The sequence below is a fragment of the Callithrix jacchus genome, chromosome 1, assembly GCF_049354715.1.
Source record: "Callithrix jacchus isolate 240 chromosome 1, calJac240_pri, whole genome shotgun sequence".
NCBI lineage: Eukaryota > Metazoa > Chordata > Mammalia > Primates > Cebidae > Callithrix > Callithrix jacchus.
Window position 1 is genome coordinate 187,722,341 of NC_133502.1, and position 16,447 is coordinate 187,738,787.

At 52.3% G+C, this 16,447-nt stretch overlaps 1 protein-coding gene across 3 annotated transcripts in view; it reads right to left on the minus strand.

Annotated features, from left to right (window-relative positions):
• PARVB (parvin beta) overlaps window positions 1–16,447 on the minus strand; it is a 149,695-nt gene that overhangs the window by 97,042 nt on the left and 36,206 nt on the right. The window contains exon 1 of one of the 3 annotated variants that reach the window (XM_054238745.2): window positions 4,716–4,776. The exons of the other annotated variants lie outside the window; for them this stretch is intronic. Within the exon in view, the coding sequence (XP_054094720.1) occupies window position 4,716 (1 nt within the window). The 5' untranslated portion in view covers window positions 4,717–4,776. Of the gene's footprint in view, window positions 1–4,715; window positions 4,777–16,447 lie in introns of those variants that run through there. 3 annotated transcript variants of the gene reach the window in all.

Consider the following 16,447-nt stretch of genomic DNA (forward strand, 5'->3'; position numbering starts at 1 on the left):
GTGGCCCCAGAGTCAGTCCCAGAGCCACTGCCATGGCCTACCTGCTTCTCCCTTTCAGAGAGAAGCGCCTCTGGGGTCTCCTCTGCTTTCTCCAAGCAAAATCTGCAATCAGATCTGTGGGTCGATCACCTGAGGTCAGGGATTTGAGACCAGCCCGGCCAAAATGGTGAAACCCCATCTCTATTAAAAAGATAAAAAGTAGCCAGATGTGGTGGTGTGTGCCTGTAATCCCAGCTACTCAGGAGGCTGAGGCAGGAGAATCGCTTGAAGCTGGGAGGCAGAGATTGCAGTGAAATGAGATCATACCAGGGCACTCCACCCTGGGCAACCATAGAAAGCAAAAGTTCCTCTTCAAAGTTTCCCTTCTTGTTAAAGAATAGTAATAATAAATGTTAGAAATAATAGTTTGTTTTAAAGACTTTCTTCAAAGCCTTCTTGCTTTTTGCTAATAACTCTTTGTTAAGTCCTATCCTACGTAGCTGTTAGACATGCTTACAGGCACCTAGTACATTCTATGTCCTATACTTTAACCAAGATATCTGTGCCAGACATGCTCACCAGCATGTCCCAGCTCGCAGCCTATGCCCCTTCTGTATTTGGACTTCCTCTTTTCCTTTGTTCTCTGTCGCCTTTACCTATTTAGAAAACTTTTAAGTTGTTAGCCAGTTGGGTTCAGTTTAGATTGTGAGATCTGTCTCCAGCTAACGGAGATCAGATGTGGCAGTGAGGACCCAATGGGTAAGGAATAAATATGCCTGCCTTTCCTTTGTTCATTGTACTCTCATGGCAAGACTGCTAATGGGAGCACCCTTTCTGCAAAAGTAAAATTGCCTTGCTGAGAAAACTTTTTGTCTGAATGCTAAGTTTTCCTTGTGGTACCTGGGAACAAGCATTCTGTCCCTAACAGCAACAGAGTGAGACTCCATCTCAAAAAAAAGTGACTCTGAAGCCCTGAGGTCAAACTGCCAGCTCTTCCCTCTCCAGTCCCCTTCCTTTTCCCTATCTGATGCCCAACTTGAAATTCACCAACCCAAAAGGGTAATGAGGGAGGGTCTGTAGGGTGGGGACAGGGACTTATGGACTCAGCTCCACAGGACACAGAAGTTGTCTTTCAGGGGCCTCATGACAAGCTCACTCAGCCTCCCAATAGCCCAGAAAGGGGGACAGGGGAGGGAGGGTTCTACACATCAGGAGGCAGTGGCTCAGAGAGCGGGTGCTTGCCAAGGAAAAGCAGCTCTGTGTGACGTTCACATTGCAACTGACTGTTCAATTACTAAGTCCTTTCCACAAAACAACAGACATGGGGCAGTCACAGACATTGGAGAGACCTTCCAACGTTCTCATGGTCTTGGATCCCACTGGTAGAGAGCAAGGGAGGGAGGGAGGGAAGGAGGGCATTAGAATCCAAGCCAACCACTGACAGAGACACAGAAGAGGCTGCTCAGCTGTGTCTCCCTTCCTGGGTCCTGGCTTTGGGCTGGGCATGGATGCCTGCAGGGGTCCTCAGTGATCAGGGGTATGGGTTACCCCGATTATCTCCATGTTATCGACAAGGAAAATAGAGCTTGGGAAAGCCAAGGTCCCACCACTAGTAAAACAGGGAGCTAGGATATGACTCCTCCCTGTCTCAGTTAAGAATTCAAAATAAACACACATCACTAATGAGCCCAGTCATGCCTTCCAGGTCCTCAACTGCAACACAGGACGTGAAGCTTGGAAAGAGGTGACAAATTCACTGGGTGAGGGCAGGGATTCCAGTCGGGGCCTCTAGGAGAAAAGGCGACAGTTGGGAGGTTATCTACAAGTCATGGGGAATGGAGGACAGGGGGCCACAATGGAGGGGGTGATCCCAATCAGGTCCTCGAGCATTCAGAGCCTGGAGACTCCTTTTCTAAAAGAAAACTTAACAGACCTTCTCCTCTCATCGGTGGCTATACTTTCAGACAGAAAAGACACATTCAGTGCAGCTTTTAAATTCATTCACATTTTAGGAAGCCCAACAGAACCTGAGAAAAACGGAAAAAGGGTGAATATATGAGCAGGACCCCATTTGATCTCCATCAGTATCTCCCAAAGTGAGTCCCATAGTGTAGATGTTCACAGGTCTCACATGAATCAAGCAGAGGCCAAGGAAGCAGGGGAGTTATAAGGTTAAGGGAAGCTAAGCAGAGGACTGTGCTAAAGTACTGTGAGATTCTCCAAGGGGAGGGGACAGAGCACTCAGTATTTGACCCCACCTACCCTGCACTGGCCCCAGGATGCTCTCTGGGAAATGTCACTGGAGTGATCCTGGGCTCGAGGACCCCTTTCACAGAGATTCTTGCCCCAGCAGGCCAAGGTAGGAAGGGTCCTGGTCTGGGGTCTCGGGCAGGGAGCCTGTGACTAGGAACCATGACTTAGAATAAGCCTGGCAAGGCTCTAGCCTCAAGGGTTAAAATTTGACACACCTGAGTGAAGAGAATCTGGCACCCTGGTTAGAAAGAGCAAGGTGAGTAAAGTCCCACACAGGCCCCAGGAGGCGCAGGGTCTGCGCTCCTGCAGCCACCAAGCCCCATCGATCCCATCCCACCCAGCACTGCGCAGGAAGAGCCACTCTGCCTGGCGCATCACCTTTTTGACTTTTATTGCAAGGTCTATTGCAGTAAAAGCAGATAAGAGCCTCAGATAATGTGAGCTAAGAGCTGTCCGGCGTTCAATTTCCTCACGCCCCTCCTTCCACCCCTGCTTTCTCCTCTAGAAATATCCCCACACATCTACAAAAAGCCTGCGAAAAAGAAAGAAAAAGATGAAAGGCAAAAATCAACCTGGGAGCTCCTCCAGGAAACGACGATCTTGTTCATCTACGTCCTGGGCAGAGCGTCCCTCTCCTTAAGGATGCATCGGGCAGAGCTCAGAAAGAAATGTGCATTCTCACATATGCTCACTGCGGCACTGTTTACAATAGCAAAGACCTGGAACCAACCCAAATGCCCACTGATGATAGACTGGACAGGGAAAATGTGGCACATATACACCATGGAATACTATGCAGCCATAAAAAACGATGAGTTCGTGTCCTTTGTAGGGACATGGATGAATCTGGAGACCATCATTCTCATCAAACTGACACAAGAACAGAAAATGAAACACCAAATGTTCTCATTCATAGGCGGGTGTTGAACAGTGAGAACACATGGACACAGGGAAGGGAGCATCACACACTGGGGTCTGTTGTGGGGGGAATAGGGGAGGGACAGAGTGGGGTAGGGAGGTTGGGAAGGGATAACATGGGGAGAAATGCCAGATATAGTGGACGGGGGGATGGAGGCAGCAAACCACATTGCCATATATGTACCTATGCAACAATCCTGCATGTTCTGCACATGTACCGCAGAACCTCAAGTTCAATAAAAAATATATATACATATCACATATATATAAAAGAAAGACATTATTTATTCCACCAAAGAGGGGAAGGAGCATTTACCAGGAGTGTGCTTGGTATCAGAAACACGGGAAAATGTGAATAACCATCATCTTACTGGGTCCCTCAGCAAGGCCCAGGGAGGCAGCCTTTGGGTTGAGGTTAAGAGCACTGACTAGGGGTGCCAGGTGGTTGGGTACACGCCTGACTCCCATTCCCATCTGCTGCGTAACCTTGGGCAGGTTACTTAACCTCTCTGGGCTTCAGATTCCTCAACTGTAAAAGAAAAGTTTTTAGGAGGACAGCACTGAGCAAAGCACGTTAAAAGGCTGGGACAGTCCCTGGGACACAGAAAGCCCAAGACACATCAGCTCTACTGTTGTTCCCATTTTACAGGAGGAAAAATCGAACACGGGGCAGCCGGGCTGACTGTAACAGAGGGCGCTACTAACAGCAGAGCTGGGCTCACCCCCAGGCATGCCCAATGCAAAGTACCTTCTACTGACTCTGCCTCCCAAAGACAAGACAGACTGAATGTCTTATCCAGTGGTGACCAGGGAAAGCCAGACACTGGCCACGACAATGGGCCACTTAGCAGGGAAACACAAAGCTGAAGACCACTAAAGAAAAACCCATGGCCAAGTGTGGTGGCTCACGCCTGTAATCCCAGCATTTTGGGAGACCGAGGTGGGTGGCTCACCTGAGGTCAGGAGTTCAAGACCAGCCTGGCCAACACAGTGAAGCCCTGCCTCTACTAAAACTACAAAAATTAACCAGGCGTGGCGGCAGGTGCCTGTAATCCCAGCTACTTGGGAGGCTGACGCAGAAGGATTGCTTGAACCTGGGAGGCAGAGGTTGCAGTGAGCCAAGATTGCGCCACTACACTCCAGCCTGGGCAACAAGCGCGAAAGAGCAAGACTCCATCTAAAAAACAAAAAAAAAAAAAAAAGAGAGAGAGAGACCCATAGTATCATGTACCCCCATGAAAAAAGAAAATCTTAATTACAACATGTCCCTGAGAATGTTCCAAATCACATTCTTCTGGGCCCAAAGATCTACTCGCCCCAGCAGAGTGCTGGAGACCTCAGTCCAGAATTCAGATCCTCATCCATCTGGGGCTGCGGTGAGACGACCTGGACGCCCGTCCCCATCATCCTAACACCAATGTCCCCATCACCTTCCTGGGAAAAGTCAAGCAGTCACCCAGGGTCCATTCTTGCAAAACAAAATTCTGTCATAAAGCAGAAAAGAAAAGAGGGGCTGGCCTGGGCTTGGCTCCTGCTGAAACAGTGAGAAAGCAAACAGAACTCACTGGCGAGGAGGCTGCAGCTGGCGGTGGCTCTTCAGACCAGCACGGCTGGCGGGCGTCGGAGGGCAGGCAGGCTGCACGCCCCCTTCATATAGGGACCTGGCAGGGGTGCCATGACGTGCACTTCAAGAGAAAGCCTCTTTAGGGAGGCTTTGAGGAAGGCCACAAGAAGGTCAAGCCGAGGGAGGACCAGGGTGTTTCCAGAGATAACGCCTTGCTGACCACAGACCATTATTTCTGTCTTGATTCTCAACGGCCTCATGATCCAGGGCAACTGCTCCCCAGAGAAACCCCCTTGCACAAAGAAGGAAGGAAGAGCACGCCCAGGCCCCTGGAGTGACTGAAGACCCACGTGGCTCAGAGAAAAACTGAACAACAGATATTGGCCTCCCATCGCCTTTGCTCTCTGGTCCCCGAGACTGGAGAGGTGATAGGGGGTCTGCGAGCTGGCACAGGGCTGGGTCTCCGCCTGACCCCCAGCCAGAGGTGGCACCGCCGTAGCCATGCGCCGCCCCGGCTGCACCTCCTGCATGCTGACTATGACATGAGGAACACTTGTCACCCCATTTCCACAACAACAGAAATCAAATACCAAACACAGAAACCAGAGCCCAGCTGAGGCCACCCCAACACAGAGGTTGCTCTCGGGAGCGTTCACTTCCCCAAAGGAAGGTCCTGGAATGATGGGAGGAGCAGGACTCACACAATACCCACCTTGGCCAGCAATTTGCTCCCCGTTTCCTGGGCCTGAACCCTCTCCTGGTTTCAACACCAGGCCCAGCCCCTGCCCACCAGGTGACACAGATGGGCTCCCTGTCTGGCCTGGGTCCCTGGTAGGTAAAAAGGGGTTAATAACAGTGACCAACCTCAAGTGCTGCTGTAGGAATCCATGAATTTCAGTGGTGCCTGTACCCAGGAAGCACGATTAGCTTGTATTCATTCTAATCACCAGTCCCCCAACTTCCCCTGGAAGCTCCTTGCTGAGGCTGGCTTCCTGGAGGCATTGCTGGATTAACTGACGATTCCCAGCTCTGCTGACGCGATGAGGCTCATATGGGAGGCCCCTAGGAGGTTCACGAGAGGCCCATGTCTCAACCCAGCAGGTGCTCCAGGTGGGGGCTCTGGAGCAGGAAGTGGACTGGGGCATGGCCCACTCCCAGGGGTGCTAGTGCCCCTCTTCCATGCGAGGCCAGGATCAGCAGTAAGGGCTCTCAACCTGCTGGTCACCCCTGTCCTCCATCACTCCACTCCCACAGAACTCAGGACAAGCCAAGCTTCATCCAGCGTAGAGACCAGGACTTGTCGCAACAACGAAGAGACACCCAATGCTGATGCAGGTCCCCAACACTAATGAGGATCCCCAAAGCTGCTGAGGGTCCCCAACACTGATGAGCGTCCCCAACGCTGTTGAGGGTCCCCAATGCTGATGAGGGTCCCCAACGCTGATGAGGGTCCCCAATGCTGATGAGGGTCCCCAATGCTGATGAAGGTCCCCAATGCTGATGAGGGTCCCCAACGCTGATGAGGGTCCCCAACACAGATGAGGGTCCCCAACGCTGATGAGGGTCCCCAACGCTGATGAGGGTCCCCAACGCTGATGAGGGTCCCCAACGCTGATGAGGGTCCCCAGTGCTGATGTGGTTCCCAACACTGGTTTTGGTTTAACACTTTTCGTCCCCTTCCACAAACACTCCCTTTGTGGAAGCCATCTTTCTCTCTCCTGGATTTCCCCTCTGGAGTCCCCTTCCATACTCTCTCGTGGAAGCCTGTCTTCCCCTCATAAACTCCATCTCTCTCTCTTCCCTGCCACTCAGGGTGGAAGCTGTTTTCCTCTCCTGAATTCCATCTTTCTGGATTCTCTCACTCAGTGTGAGCTGTTTCTTTCTCTTTCCTTCTCCTGTTTATCTCTCTCTTTAAATAAATCACTTTCTACAAAAAAAAAAAATGTTTTCCTGCTGGGAGACCTGATGCAGGAATCCAAGGCCAGGACAGCAAATGGCACTTGGTGGCCCAGGAGACACCTCCACAGCCAAGTGAGGACATCGTGAGGGCACACCCGGAATGGCCCTCAACAGCCCAGTGCTCCACAGAGAGAGCCTTTCCATATGCCCAGTTCTCCCCACAAAGGATGGTGGGGGCAAGAGCCCCTGTGTGGAGTACCTGCGGGGTCTTCTTGACATGTGCGTATCCACTGAGCTGGCCAAGAAGATGCCTGGGGCTGGTGCTCAGCCCCTTGAGGGAGGAGGCAGAAGTAACATAGGGTCAGTCAGGAAAGGAAACGTGACTAGCTTTTAAAAGGAAAATAACTACGCACTTGAAAAATCATAAAGGAATCAGCAGCCTGGTAGTCGCATCTTAGAGTCAGGTTTAGACCATTTCAATGTAATGCAACTAACATTTCATTCATTCACCACCTGTGCATCCATTGCCTCCTACCTGCCAGGCAAGGGGATTTCACAATGTGGGCAACACAGCCAAGACCCAGCTCCTAACGTGCCATTTTCAGAATAAATTAAGGGGACCTGGCACAGTGGCTCACACCTGTAATCCCAGCACTTTGGGAGGCCGAGGCAGGCGGACTACTTGAGCCCACTTCAAGCAGGAGTTGGAGACCAGCCTGGGCAACAGAGTGAGACGCTGTGTCTATAACAATGAAGCCAGATACAATGGCACACACCTGCAGTGCCAGTTACTCGGGAGGCCAAAGCAGGAGGATCACTTGAGCCTATGGTCATGCCACTGCACTCTAGCCTGGCAACAGAGTGAGACTCTGTTGAAGAAGAAGAAAGAAGAGGAAAAAGAAAGAAGGAGAAGAACAAAGAAGAAAGGAGGATGACGGAGGAGGAGGGGAGAGGAAAAGTAATTAAAGCACTACTGTGTACCAGGTGGGTGGCTACGGTGGAATCTACCACTTCTTAAAAGTCACACCTGTAATCCCAGCACTTTGGGAGGCCAAGGCAGGAGGATCGCTTGAGCTCAGGAGTTCAAGACTAGCCTGGGCAACATGGACAGACCCAGCCTCTAAAAAAATAGAAAGTAAATAAATAAGATGAGGGAGAAGGTAATAAAATACAATCTTTCTGGACTGACTTCTCCTTCTGAGAACCCCCACCCAGGAGCAGCCCTCAGCACCACGATGCCACCACCACTTCCCCCGATTCATCTGCGGAAGACGAAGCAGATAAAGGGTACCCACAAAACACCAAAATTAGCCAGTGAGCACTGGGGACCCAGTGGGAGAAAGAGCCCAGGTTCCGGAGTCTCAGTGGGGAATTCCAGCCCAGGTTCCGGAGTCTCAGTGGGGAATTCCAGCCCAGGTTCCGGAGTCTCAGTGGGGAATTCCAGCCCAGGTTCCGGAGTCTCAGTGGGAGAAAGAGCCCAGGTTCCGGAGTCTCAGTGGGAGAAAGAGCCCAGGTTCCGGAGTCTCAGTGGGGAATTCCAGCCCAGGTTCCGGAGTCTCAGTGGGGAATTCCAGCCCAGGTTCCGGAGTCTCAGTGGGAGAAAGAGCCCAGGTTCCGGAGTCTCAGTGGGAGAAAGAGCCCAGGTTCCGGGGTCTCAGTGGGGAATTCCAGCCCAGGTTCCGGAGTCTCAGTGGGAGAAAGAGCCCAGGTTCCGGAGTCTCAGTGGGAGAAAGAGCCCAGGTTCCGGAGTCTCAGTGGGGAATTCCAGCCCAGGTTCCGGAGTCTCAGTGGGGAATTCCAGCCCAGGTTCCGGAGTCTCAGTGGGGAATTCCAGCCCAGGTTCCGGAGTCTCAGTGGGAGAAAGAGCCCAGGTTCCGGAGTCTCAGTGGGAGAAAGAGCCCAGGTTCCAGAGTCTCAGTGGGGAATTCCAGCCCAGGTTCCGGAGTCTCAGTGGGAGAAAGAGCCCAGGTTCCGGAGTCTCAGTGGGAGAAAGAGCCCAGGTTCCGGAGTCTCAGTGGGGAATTCCAGCCCAGGTTCCGGAGTCTCAGTGGGGAATTCCAGCCCAGGTTCCGGAGTCTCAGTGGGAGAAAGAGCCCAGGTTCCGGAGTCTCAGTGGGAGAAAGAGCCCAGGTTCCGGAGTCTCAGTGGGAGAAAGAGCCCAGGTTCCGGAGTCTCAGTGGGGAATTCCAGCCCAGGTTCCGGAGTCTCAGTGGGGAATTCCAGCCCAGGTTCCGGAGTCTCAGTGGGAGAAAGAGCCCAGGTTCCGGAGTCTCAGTGGGAGAAAGAGCCCAGGTTCCAGAGTCTCAGTGGGGAATTCCAGCCCAGGTTCCGGAGTCTCAGTGGGAGAAAGAGCCCAGGTTCCGGAGTCTCAGTGGGAGAAAGAGCCCAGGTTCCGGAGTCTCAGTGGGGAATTCCAGCCCAGGTTCCGGAGTCTCAGTGGGGAATTCCAGCCCAGGTTCCGGAGTCTCAGTGGGAGAAAGAGCCCAGGTTCCGGAGTCTCAGTGGGAGAAAGAGCCCAGGTTCCGGAGTCTCAGTGGGGAATTCCAGCCCAGGTTCCGGAGTCTCAGTGGGGAATTCCAGCCCAGGTTCCGGAGTCTCAGTGGGAGAAAGAGCCCAGGTTCCGGAGTCTCAGTGGGAGAAAGAGCCCAGGTTCCGGAGTCTCAGTGGGAGAAAGAGCCCAGGTTCCGGAGTCTCAGTGGGAGAAAGAGCCCAGGTTCCGGAGTCTCAGTGGGGAATTCCAGCCCAGGTTCCGGAGTCTCAGTGGGAGAAAGAGCCCAGGTTCCGGAGTCTCAGTGGGAGAAAGAGCCCAGGTTCCGGAGTCTCAGTGGGGAATTCCAGCCCAGGTTCCGGAGTCTCAGTGGGGAATTCCAGCCCAGGTTCCGGAGTCTCAGTGGGGAATTCCAGCCCAGGTTCCGGAGTCTCAGTGGGGAATTCCAGCCCAGGTTCCGGAGTCTCAGTGGGAGAAAGAGCCCAGGTTCCGGAGTCTCAGTGGGAGAAAGAGCCCAGGTTCCGGAGTCTCAGTGGGGAATTCCAGCCCAGGTTCCGGAGTCTCAGTGGGAGAAAGAGCCCAGGTTCCGGAGTCTCAGTGGGGAATTCCAGCCCAGGTTCCGGAGTCTCAGTGGGGAATTCCAGCCCAGGTTCCGGAGTCTCAGTGGGAGAAAGAGCCCAGGTTCCGGAGTCTCAGTGGGAGAAAGAGCCCAGGTTCCGGAGTCTCAGTGGGGAATTCCAGCCCAGGTTCCGGAGTCTCAGTGGGGAATTCCAGCCCAGGTTCCGGAGTCTCAGTGGGAGAAAGAGCCCAGGTTCCGGAGTCTCAGTGGGAGAAAGAGCCCAGGTTCCGGAGTCTCAGTGGAAGAAAGAGCCCAGGTTCCGGAGTCTCAGTGGGGAATTCCAGCCCAGGTTCCGGAGTCTCAGTGGGAGAAAGAGCCCAGGTTCCGGAGTCTCAGTGGGAGAAAGAGCCCAGGTTCCGGAGTCTCAGTGGGGAATTCCAGCCCAGGTTCCGGAGTCTCAGTGGGAGAAAGAGCCCAGGTTCCGGAGTCTCAGTGGGAGAAAGAGCCCAGGTTCCGGAGTCTCAGTGGGGAATTCCAGCCCAGGTTCCGGAGTCTCAGTGGGGAATTCCAGCCCAGGTTCCGGAGTCTCAGTGGGAGAAAGAGCCCAGGTTCCGGAGTCTCAGTGGGAGAAAGAGCCCAGGTTCCGGAGTCTCAGTGGGAGAAAGAGCCCAGGTTCCGGAGTCTCAGTGGGAGAAAGAGCCCAGGTTCCAGAGTCTCAGTGGGGAATTCCAGCCCAGGTTCCGGAGTCTCAGTGGGAGAAAGAGCCCAGGTTCCGGAGTCTCAGTGGGAGAAATAGCCCAGGTTCCGGAGTCTCAGTGGGGAATTCCAGCCCAGGTTCCGGAGTCTCAGTGGGGAATTCCAGCCCAGGTTCCGGAGTCTCAGTGGGAGAAAGAGCCCAGGTTCCGGAGTCTCAGTGGGAGAAAGAGCCCAGGTTCCGGAGTCTCAGTGGGGAATTCCAGCCCAGGTTCCGGAGTCTCAGTGGGAGAAAGAGCCCAGGTTCCGGAGTCTCAGTGGGAGAAAGAGCCCAGGTTCCGGAGTCTCAGTGGGGAATTCCAGCCCAGGTTCCGGAGTCTCAGTGGGGAATTCCAGCCCAGGTTCCGGAGTCTCAGTGGGAGAAAGAGCCCAGGTTCCGGAGTCTCAGTGGGGAATTCCAGCCCAGGTTCCGGAGTCTCAGTGGGGAATTCCAGCCCAGGTTCCGGAGTCTCAGTGGGAGAAAGAGCCCAGGTTCCGGAGTCTCAGTGGGAGAAAGAGCCCAGGTTCCGGAGTCTCAGTGGGGAATTCCAGCCAAGGTTCCAGAGTCTCAGTGGGGAATTCCAGCCCAGGCTGCCCCCACATAAGCTCCGACGGCCTCAGCCACTGACATTCAAGGTAAAACCCAGAGAAATGACACTTTCCTTTCTCCACAAAAGCCCTGTACATTTCCTCTTGGTTTTGAGAGGGGCGACCCCCTTGCCTCCTTCTATTTCACCTCCTCCCTCCCCCTCTTCCAGATGGGAAGGAGGGTGAAGAAGGAAAAAAATAAAATAAGATACTAAAGAGCTGAGAAAATGAGTCCCTCTTTAGTTCCCAGCGTCTCTGCTGTCTGTTAACCTTGAAAGAGCTGCAAATGAACGTTAACCCCGCTGGCCGGAGCCCGGCACTGGCTTACGCCCCTACGTCTCCACGGGCCACGCTCCCTCCTGGAAACATCTCTGCCAACAAACAGCTTGTTGCTTTTTGTCTTGTCTCTGTAAGCCTCCTCCCCCGCCGGTCCCCGCTCATGCTGCATACGAATTAGCAAATCAATGAAGCCAAAAGATTGTAAGATCGGACGTCCAGCAAATGAACAATGACATAGTTCTGCCTCAGTTTCCCCTTTAGCATTGTAAGCATATAAAAGGGGATAGCAGCTGCCACTTCCTCCCTCAGTTTGGTGTTCGGCAGGTTTGTTCCTCACCGCTCCTGCTTCAGTTTCATACAATCAACCAAACCTGGGATCCATGAAAAGAACTTGCAAAGGCCCCTCTAGCTCTGAGCCCCCTCATCCTAGAACTATCTGGATTAAAGGTTTTGCTGTTGCTGTTCTGAGACACGGTCTCACTCTGTCACCCAGGCTGAAGTGCACTAGTGCAATCACGGCTCATTGCAGCCTCAACCTCCTGGGTTCAAGTGACCCTCCCACCTCAGCCTCCTGAGTAGCTGAGACTACAGGTGCATGCCATCAAATCCAGCTAACTGTTTTTGTGTGTTTGTTTGTTTGTTTGTTTGTTTTGTAGCGACAGGGGTCTCACTTTGTCAGCCAGGCTGGTCTCCAAATCCTGGGCTCAAGCGATCCTCCAGCCTCTCCCTCCCAAAGTGCTGGAATTATAGGTATGAACCACCTATAATTATCTAAAGTAATGTTTTAAAGCCAACACCTCTCCTAGGCCCACGGATGAGAACTGCCCCTTCTTCAAGGCCACATCCTTTGACCTCCAAAGGCCTCTGGCTCTGAAACATCAGAACTTGAACACTAACCCCAGCTCTGGGGAACTCGGCCAGGCCCTTCACCAAACGCAAGTCCACGGACATTCCCTGCTCTGAGCTCCCGTCTGCTTTCCTAACATCACCTCCACCTGGGCACGGCCCATGCCTGTGTTGCTCCTCTCCACAAAACATGTGGGAAGGAAAAGAAATCCAAGGCCCCGAAGCCAGGCTTCCAAATACCACCCTCCCAAACAGCGGCACTTTGGCGTGACTAAAACCAGGCTGGCTGCACCGAGGGCTGGTGGTCTCAGCAGGAAGGAAAACTGGCTGATGCGGCCGGCATCACACATGCGATCCCCGGGCGTCTTAACGCAGAGGGTTATTCACTCCTTAGTCCCCAGCACCACCCCGACACCAGCCCTCTGCCTTTGCATGGCAGGGCACGAAACAGGTGAGAACGCCACTGACCCCACACAAACCAAAGAGGAAAGAGATCCCAGGCCTCTGGCATCAAAGGCGGCATCACACCCTGTCCACGGAACACCTGGCCCCAAGAATGGGAAGCCGGGGAGGCCTGGGAAGCGACATGGAATGTGGCAACAGAGAGCATATGAGCTCAGCCAAAACTGGGGCTCCGAGTTGGCCTGGTCACTGAGAGCTCCTCACATGCCCTGAAGGAAGTCTCCTTCCAACTCACCTGTACCAGGAGCAGCTGCCGACCCCCTGGAGCACAGACCCTGCACTCTGTCACTGTGGACCCCCAGGACCCAGCAGGCCACAAGGACTGAGTGAACTGGACAACCACACACACCCTGGGGATCACTGTACCCGGAAACCACTCCCCAACCCCACTATCCCCATACCCTCCCTGCCAGGCACCCTCTAAACCACAACACTGAGGACGGGGACCAGAGGACACACGGCAGATGCTTGTGAAATAATAAATATTCATATTGGGCCAGGTGCGATATCTCACACCTGTAATCCCAGTACTTTGGGAGGCCAAGGCAGGTGAATCACCTGAGGTCAGGAGTTTGAGACCAGCCTGGCCAACATAGTGAAACCTGGTCTCTACTAAAAATGCAAAAATTAGCTGGGCATGATGGTGCACACCTGTAATCCCAGTTACTCAGGAGAATCACTTGAACCTGGGAGGCAGAGGTTGCAGTAAGGTGAGATCATACCACTGCACTCTAGCCTGGGTGACAGTGAGACTCCATCACAAACAAACAAACAAAAAATATTCATATTGGTCTCTGCCACCAGTCCCTGGCACACAGATCCTAAGACCCGTGTAATTTCCAGGTGCCAAGAGAAACTTTTGTTCCAGTATTTGGTCTTTGACCCTGGTTCCTAACACAAAGCTCCTAACCCCTTGGAATTTTCAGGGAAATAAAAGGATATTTTATCCTAATGAGGTGACTCTTGGTGGCTCCTGGGTGGGGGCTGAGCACCAGAAAGACCCAGACAGGATTAGAAGCCTGGAACTTTCAGCTCCACCCCCGACACATTCCACCCTGCAGAAAGGGGAGAGGAGCTGGAGACTGAGCTAATAATCAGACACTCCCTATGTGATGAAACCTCCACAAAAATCCCTGAACTACAGGGTGCAGAGAGCGTCCAGATGGGTGAACACATCCAGGTGCCAGGAGGGTGGTGCACCCCAACTCCAGGGCGACAGAAGCTCCTGTGCTCAGGGCCCTCCCAAGCCTCGCCCTGTGTGCCTCCTCCTCTGCAGTTCACCTGTACCTGTTACCATCTGTTTGTTTTTTTCCTGAGATGGAATCTTGCTCTGTCCCCAGGCTGGAGTGTAGTGGTGCAATCTCGGCTCACTGCAACCTCCTCCTCCCAGGTTCAAGCAATTCTCCTACCTCAGCCTCCCTAGTAGCTGGGATTATAGGTACCCGCCACCACATTCAGGTAATTTTTGTATTCTTAGTAGAGACAGGGTTTCACCATATTGGCCAGGCTGATCTTGAACTCTTGACCACATGACCCTCCAGCCTCCACTCCCAAAGTGCTGGGATTACAGGTGTGAGGCACCACGCCAAGTCTAACATCTTTTTTTATAATAACCAGGGAACACCAGCGTTACCCTTAGTTCCTTTTTTTTTTTTTTAAGACAAAGTTACACTCTTGTTGCCCAGGCTGGAGTGTAGTGGTACAATCTCAGCTCACTGCAACCTCTGCCTCCTGGGTTCAAGCAATTCTCCTTCCTAAGCCTCCCAAGTAGCTGGGATTACAGATGCTCATCACCACACCCAACTAATTTTTGTATTTTTATTAGAGACGAGGTTTCACCATGTTGGGCAGGTTGGTCTTGAACTCCTGACCTCAAACGATCCACCCACCTCCACCTCCCAAAGTGCTAGGATTACAGGCCACCGCGCCCGGCCTTGTTTCTCTTCTTGAGCAACATTAAACTATGAGACATCTCCTTGGCCTGCGCCCAAAGAACTCAGGTGTATTCCACCTTTTTCCCAGATATTAATGCCTAATGGAGCTGGGTTACAGGATGACATTTACCCAGTTAAGTCCAACCAGGTGTTGGACTTAACTCTAAGCTCTGGTTTCCCCAACACCCGACTTGACACACCAGGACTTTTGAACTTCAAAGCTCCCAGCTTCCACCGTCCTTCCACCAGCAATTTCTTCTGGCTCAACCTCCCTTTCTGCTGCTCAAACATTTAAAAGTTTCCTTTTGAAAATGGTTCCCTTGCCTCAGATCTTGGGACTAAAGGTGGTCCTGTAACAATCAGCCATGAAACTCTTTTGTTTTTCTTTTTCTTTTTGAGAAGAAGTCTCCCTCTGTCGCCCAGGCTGGAGTGCAGTGGTGCAATCTCAGCTCATTGCCAACTCCACCTCCTGGGTAAAAGTGATTCTCCTGCCTCAGTCTCCCAAGTAGCTGGGATTACAGGCAGCTGCCACCATATCCTGCTAATTTTTTGTATTTTTAGTAGAGACGGGGTTTTGCCATGTTGCCCAAGCTGGTCTCAAACTCCTGACCTCAGGAGATCTGCCTGCCTCAGCTTCCCAAAGTGCTGTGATGACAGATGTAAGCAACTGTGCCTGGTCTCAGCCATGAAATTCTGACACAAGGAAACACCTTACATTTCCAAGTGTTCTTTCTGCCTTCCTAGAACATAGAGAAAGAAGATTTCTCCTGAGAGCAAGCAGAGAAAGCATCACAGTGGAGAAACTGCAGGCTGGGTGCCTCTCATCTGTCTTCCATGATGCTGAGCTAACACCCTGCACCAAAGATGACGCATGCTGTTAAAAACCAAATGACAGCAGGCTTTGCAAGTGTTTAATAACACATCTGTGCCTGTCAAACAAGCTAAGTGAGACTTTTTAAAGAAAAAGGTGTACGACATCTTTTTAAATTTATTTTATTTTTAGTTTTTAGTTTTTTGAGATGGAGTCTCATTCTGTCACCCAGGCTGGAGTGCAGTGGCATGATTTTGGCTCACTGCAACCTCCACCTCCTGGGTTTAAGCAATTCTCCACCTTAACCTCCTGAGTAGCTGGGGTTACAGGCATGTGCCACCATGCCCAGCTAACTTTTTTGTTTTTGTTTGTATTTTTTTGTATTTTTAGTAGAGACGAGGTTTCACCATCTTGGCCAAGATAGTCTTGAACTCCTGACCTCATGATCCACCCACCTCAGCCTCCCAAAGTGCTGGGATTACAGGCGTGAGCCACCGCATTCGGCCGACATATTTTTTTTATTAAGCTGAGACACCACCATGTATGTGACACCTGAATGTACCCCCAACACTCACATTTTGTGGCAGTGGTCATCTCTTCTCCCTGAGAATGAGCCCGGGATAGCACACAGTGCCTTCTACTTCCCAAGGCTGACAGTGAGTAGCATTTATTCAAAAGGAGTATATGTCAGAAAAACTGCTGTTTACCTTATGGCCGACAAATGGAACGGGATGAAATGATTCAGCAGAAGTCAGCCTGAAAGGGCTTGGCAGTTTGTGAGCTGTGGGTACTGTGCCAACTCAGGCCTCACTGTCTTTTATTTAATCCAAAGAGAAGAACAAGTCCTCCTCCGATTTCCCATCAAGACCTAGAACTGTCTTCAAAATGAGGCACGGCGCTGGGCACAGTGGCTCACACCTGTTATCCCAGCACCTCAGGACGGATCACCTGAGGTCTGGAGTTCAAGACCAGCTTGACCAACATGGTGAAACCCTCTCTCCTAAAAATACAAAAATTAGCCAGTCATGGTGGTGGGCAAGATACTCGCTTGAGTCTGGGAGATGGAGGTTGCCAATGAGCTCAGATCGCACCAGTGCACTCCAGCCTGAGTGACAAGAGCAAGACTCCCTCTCAA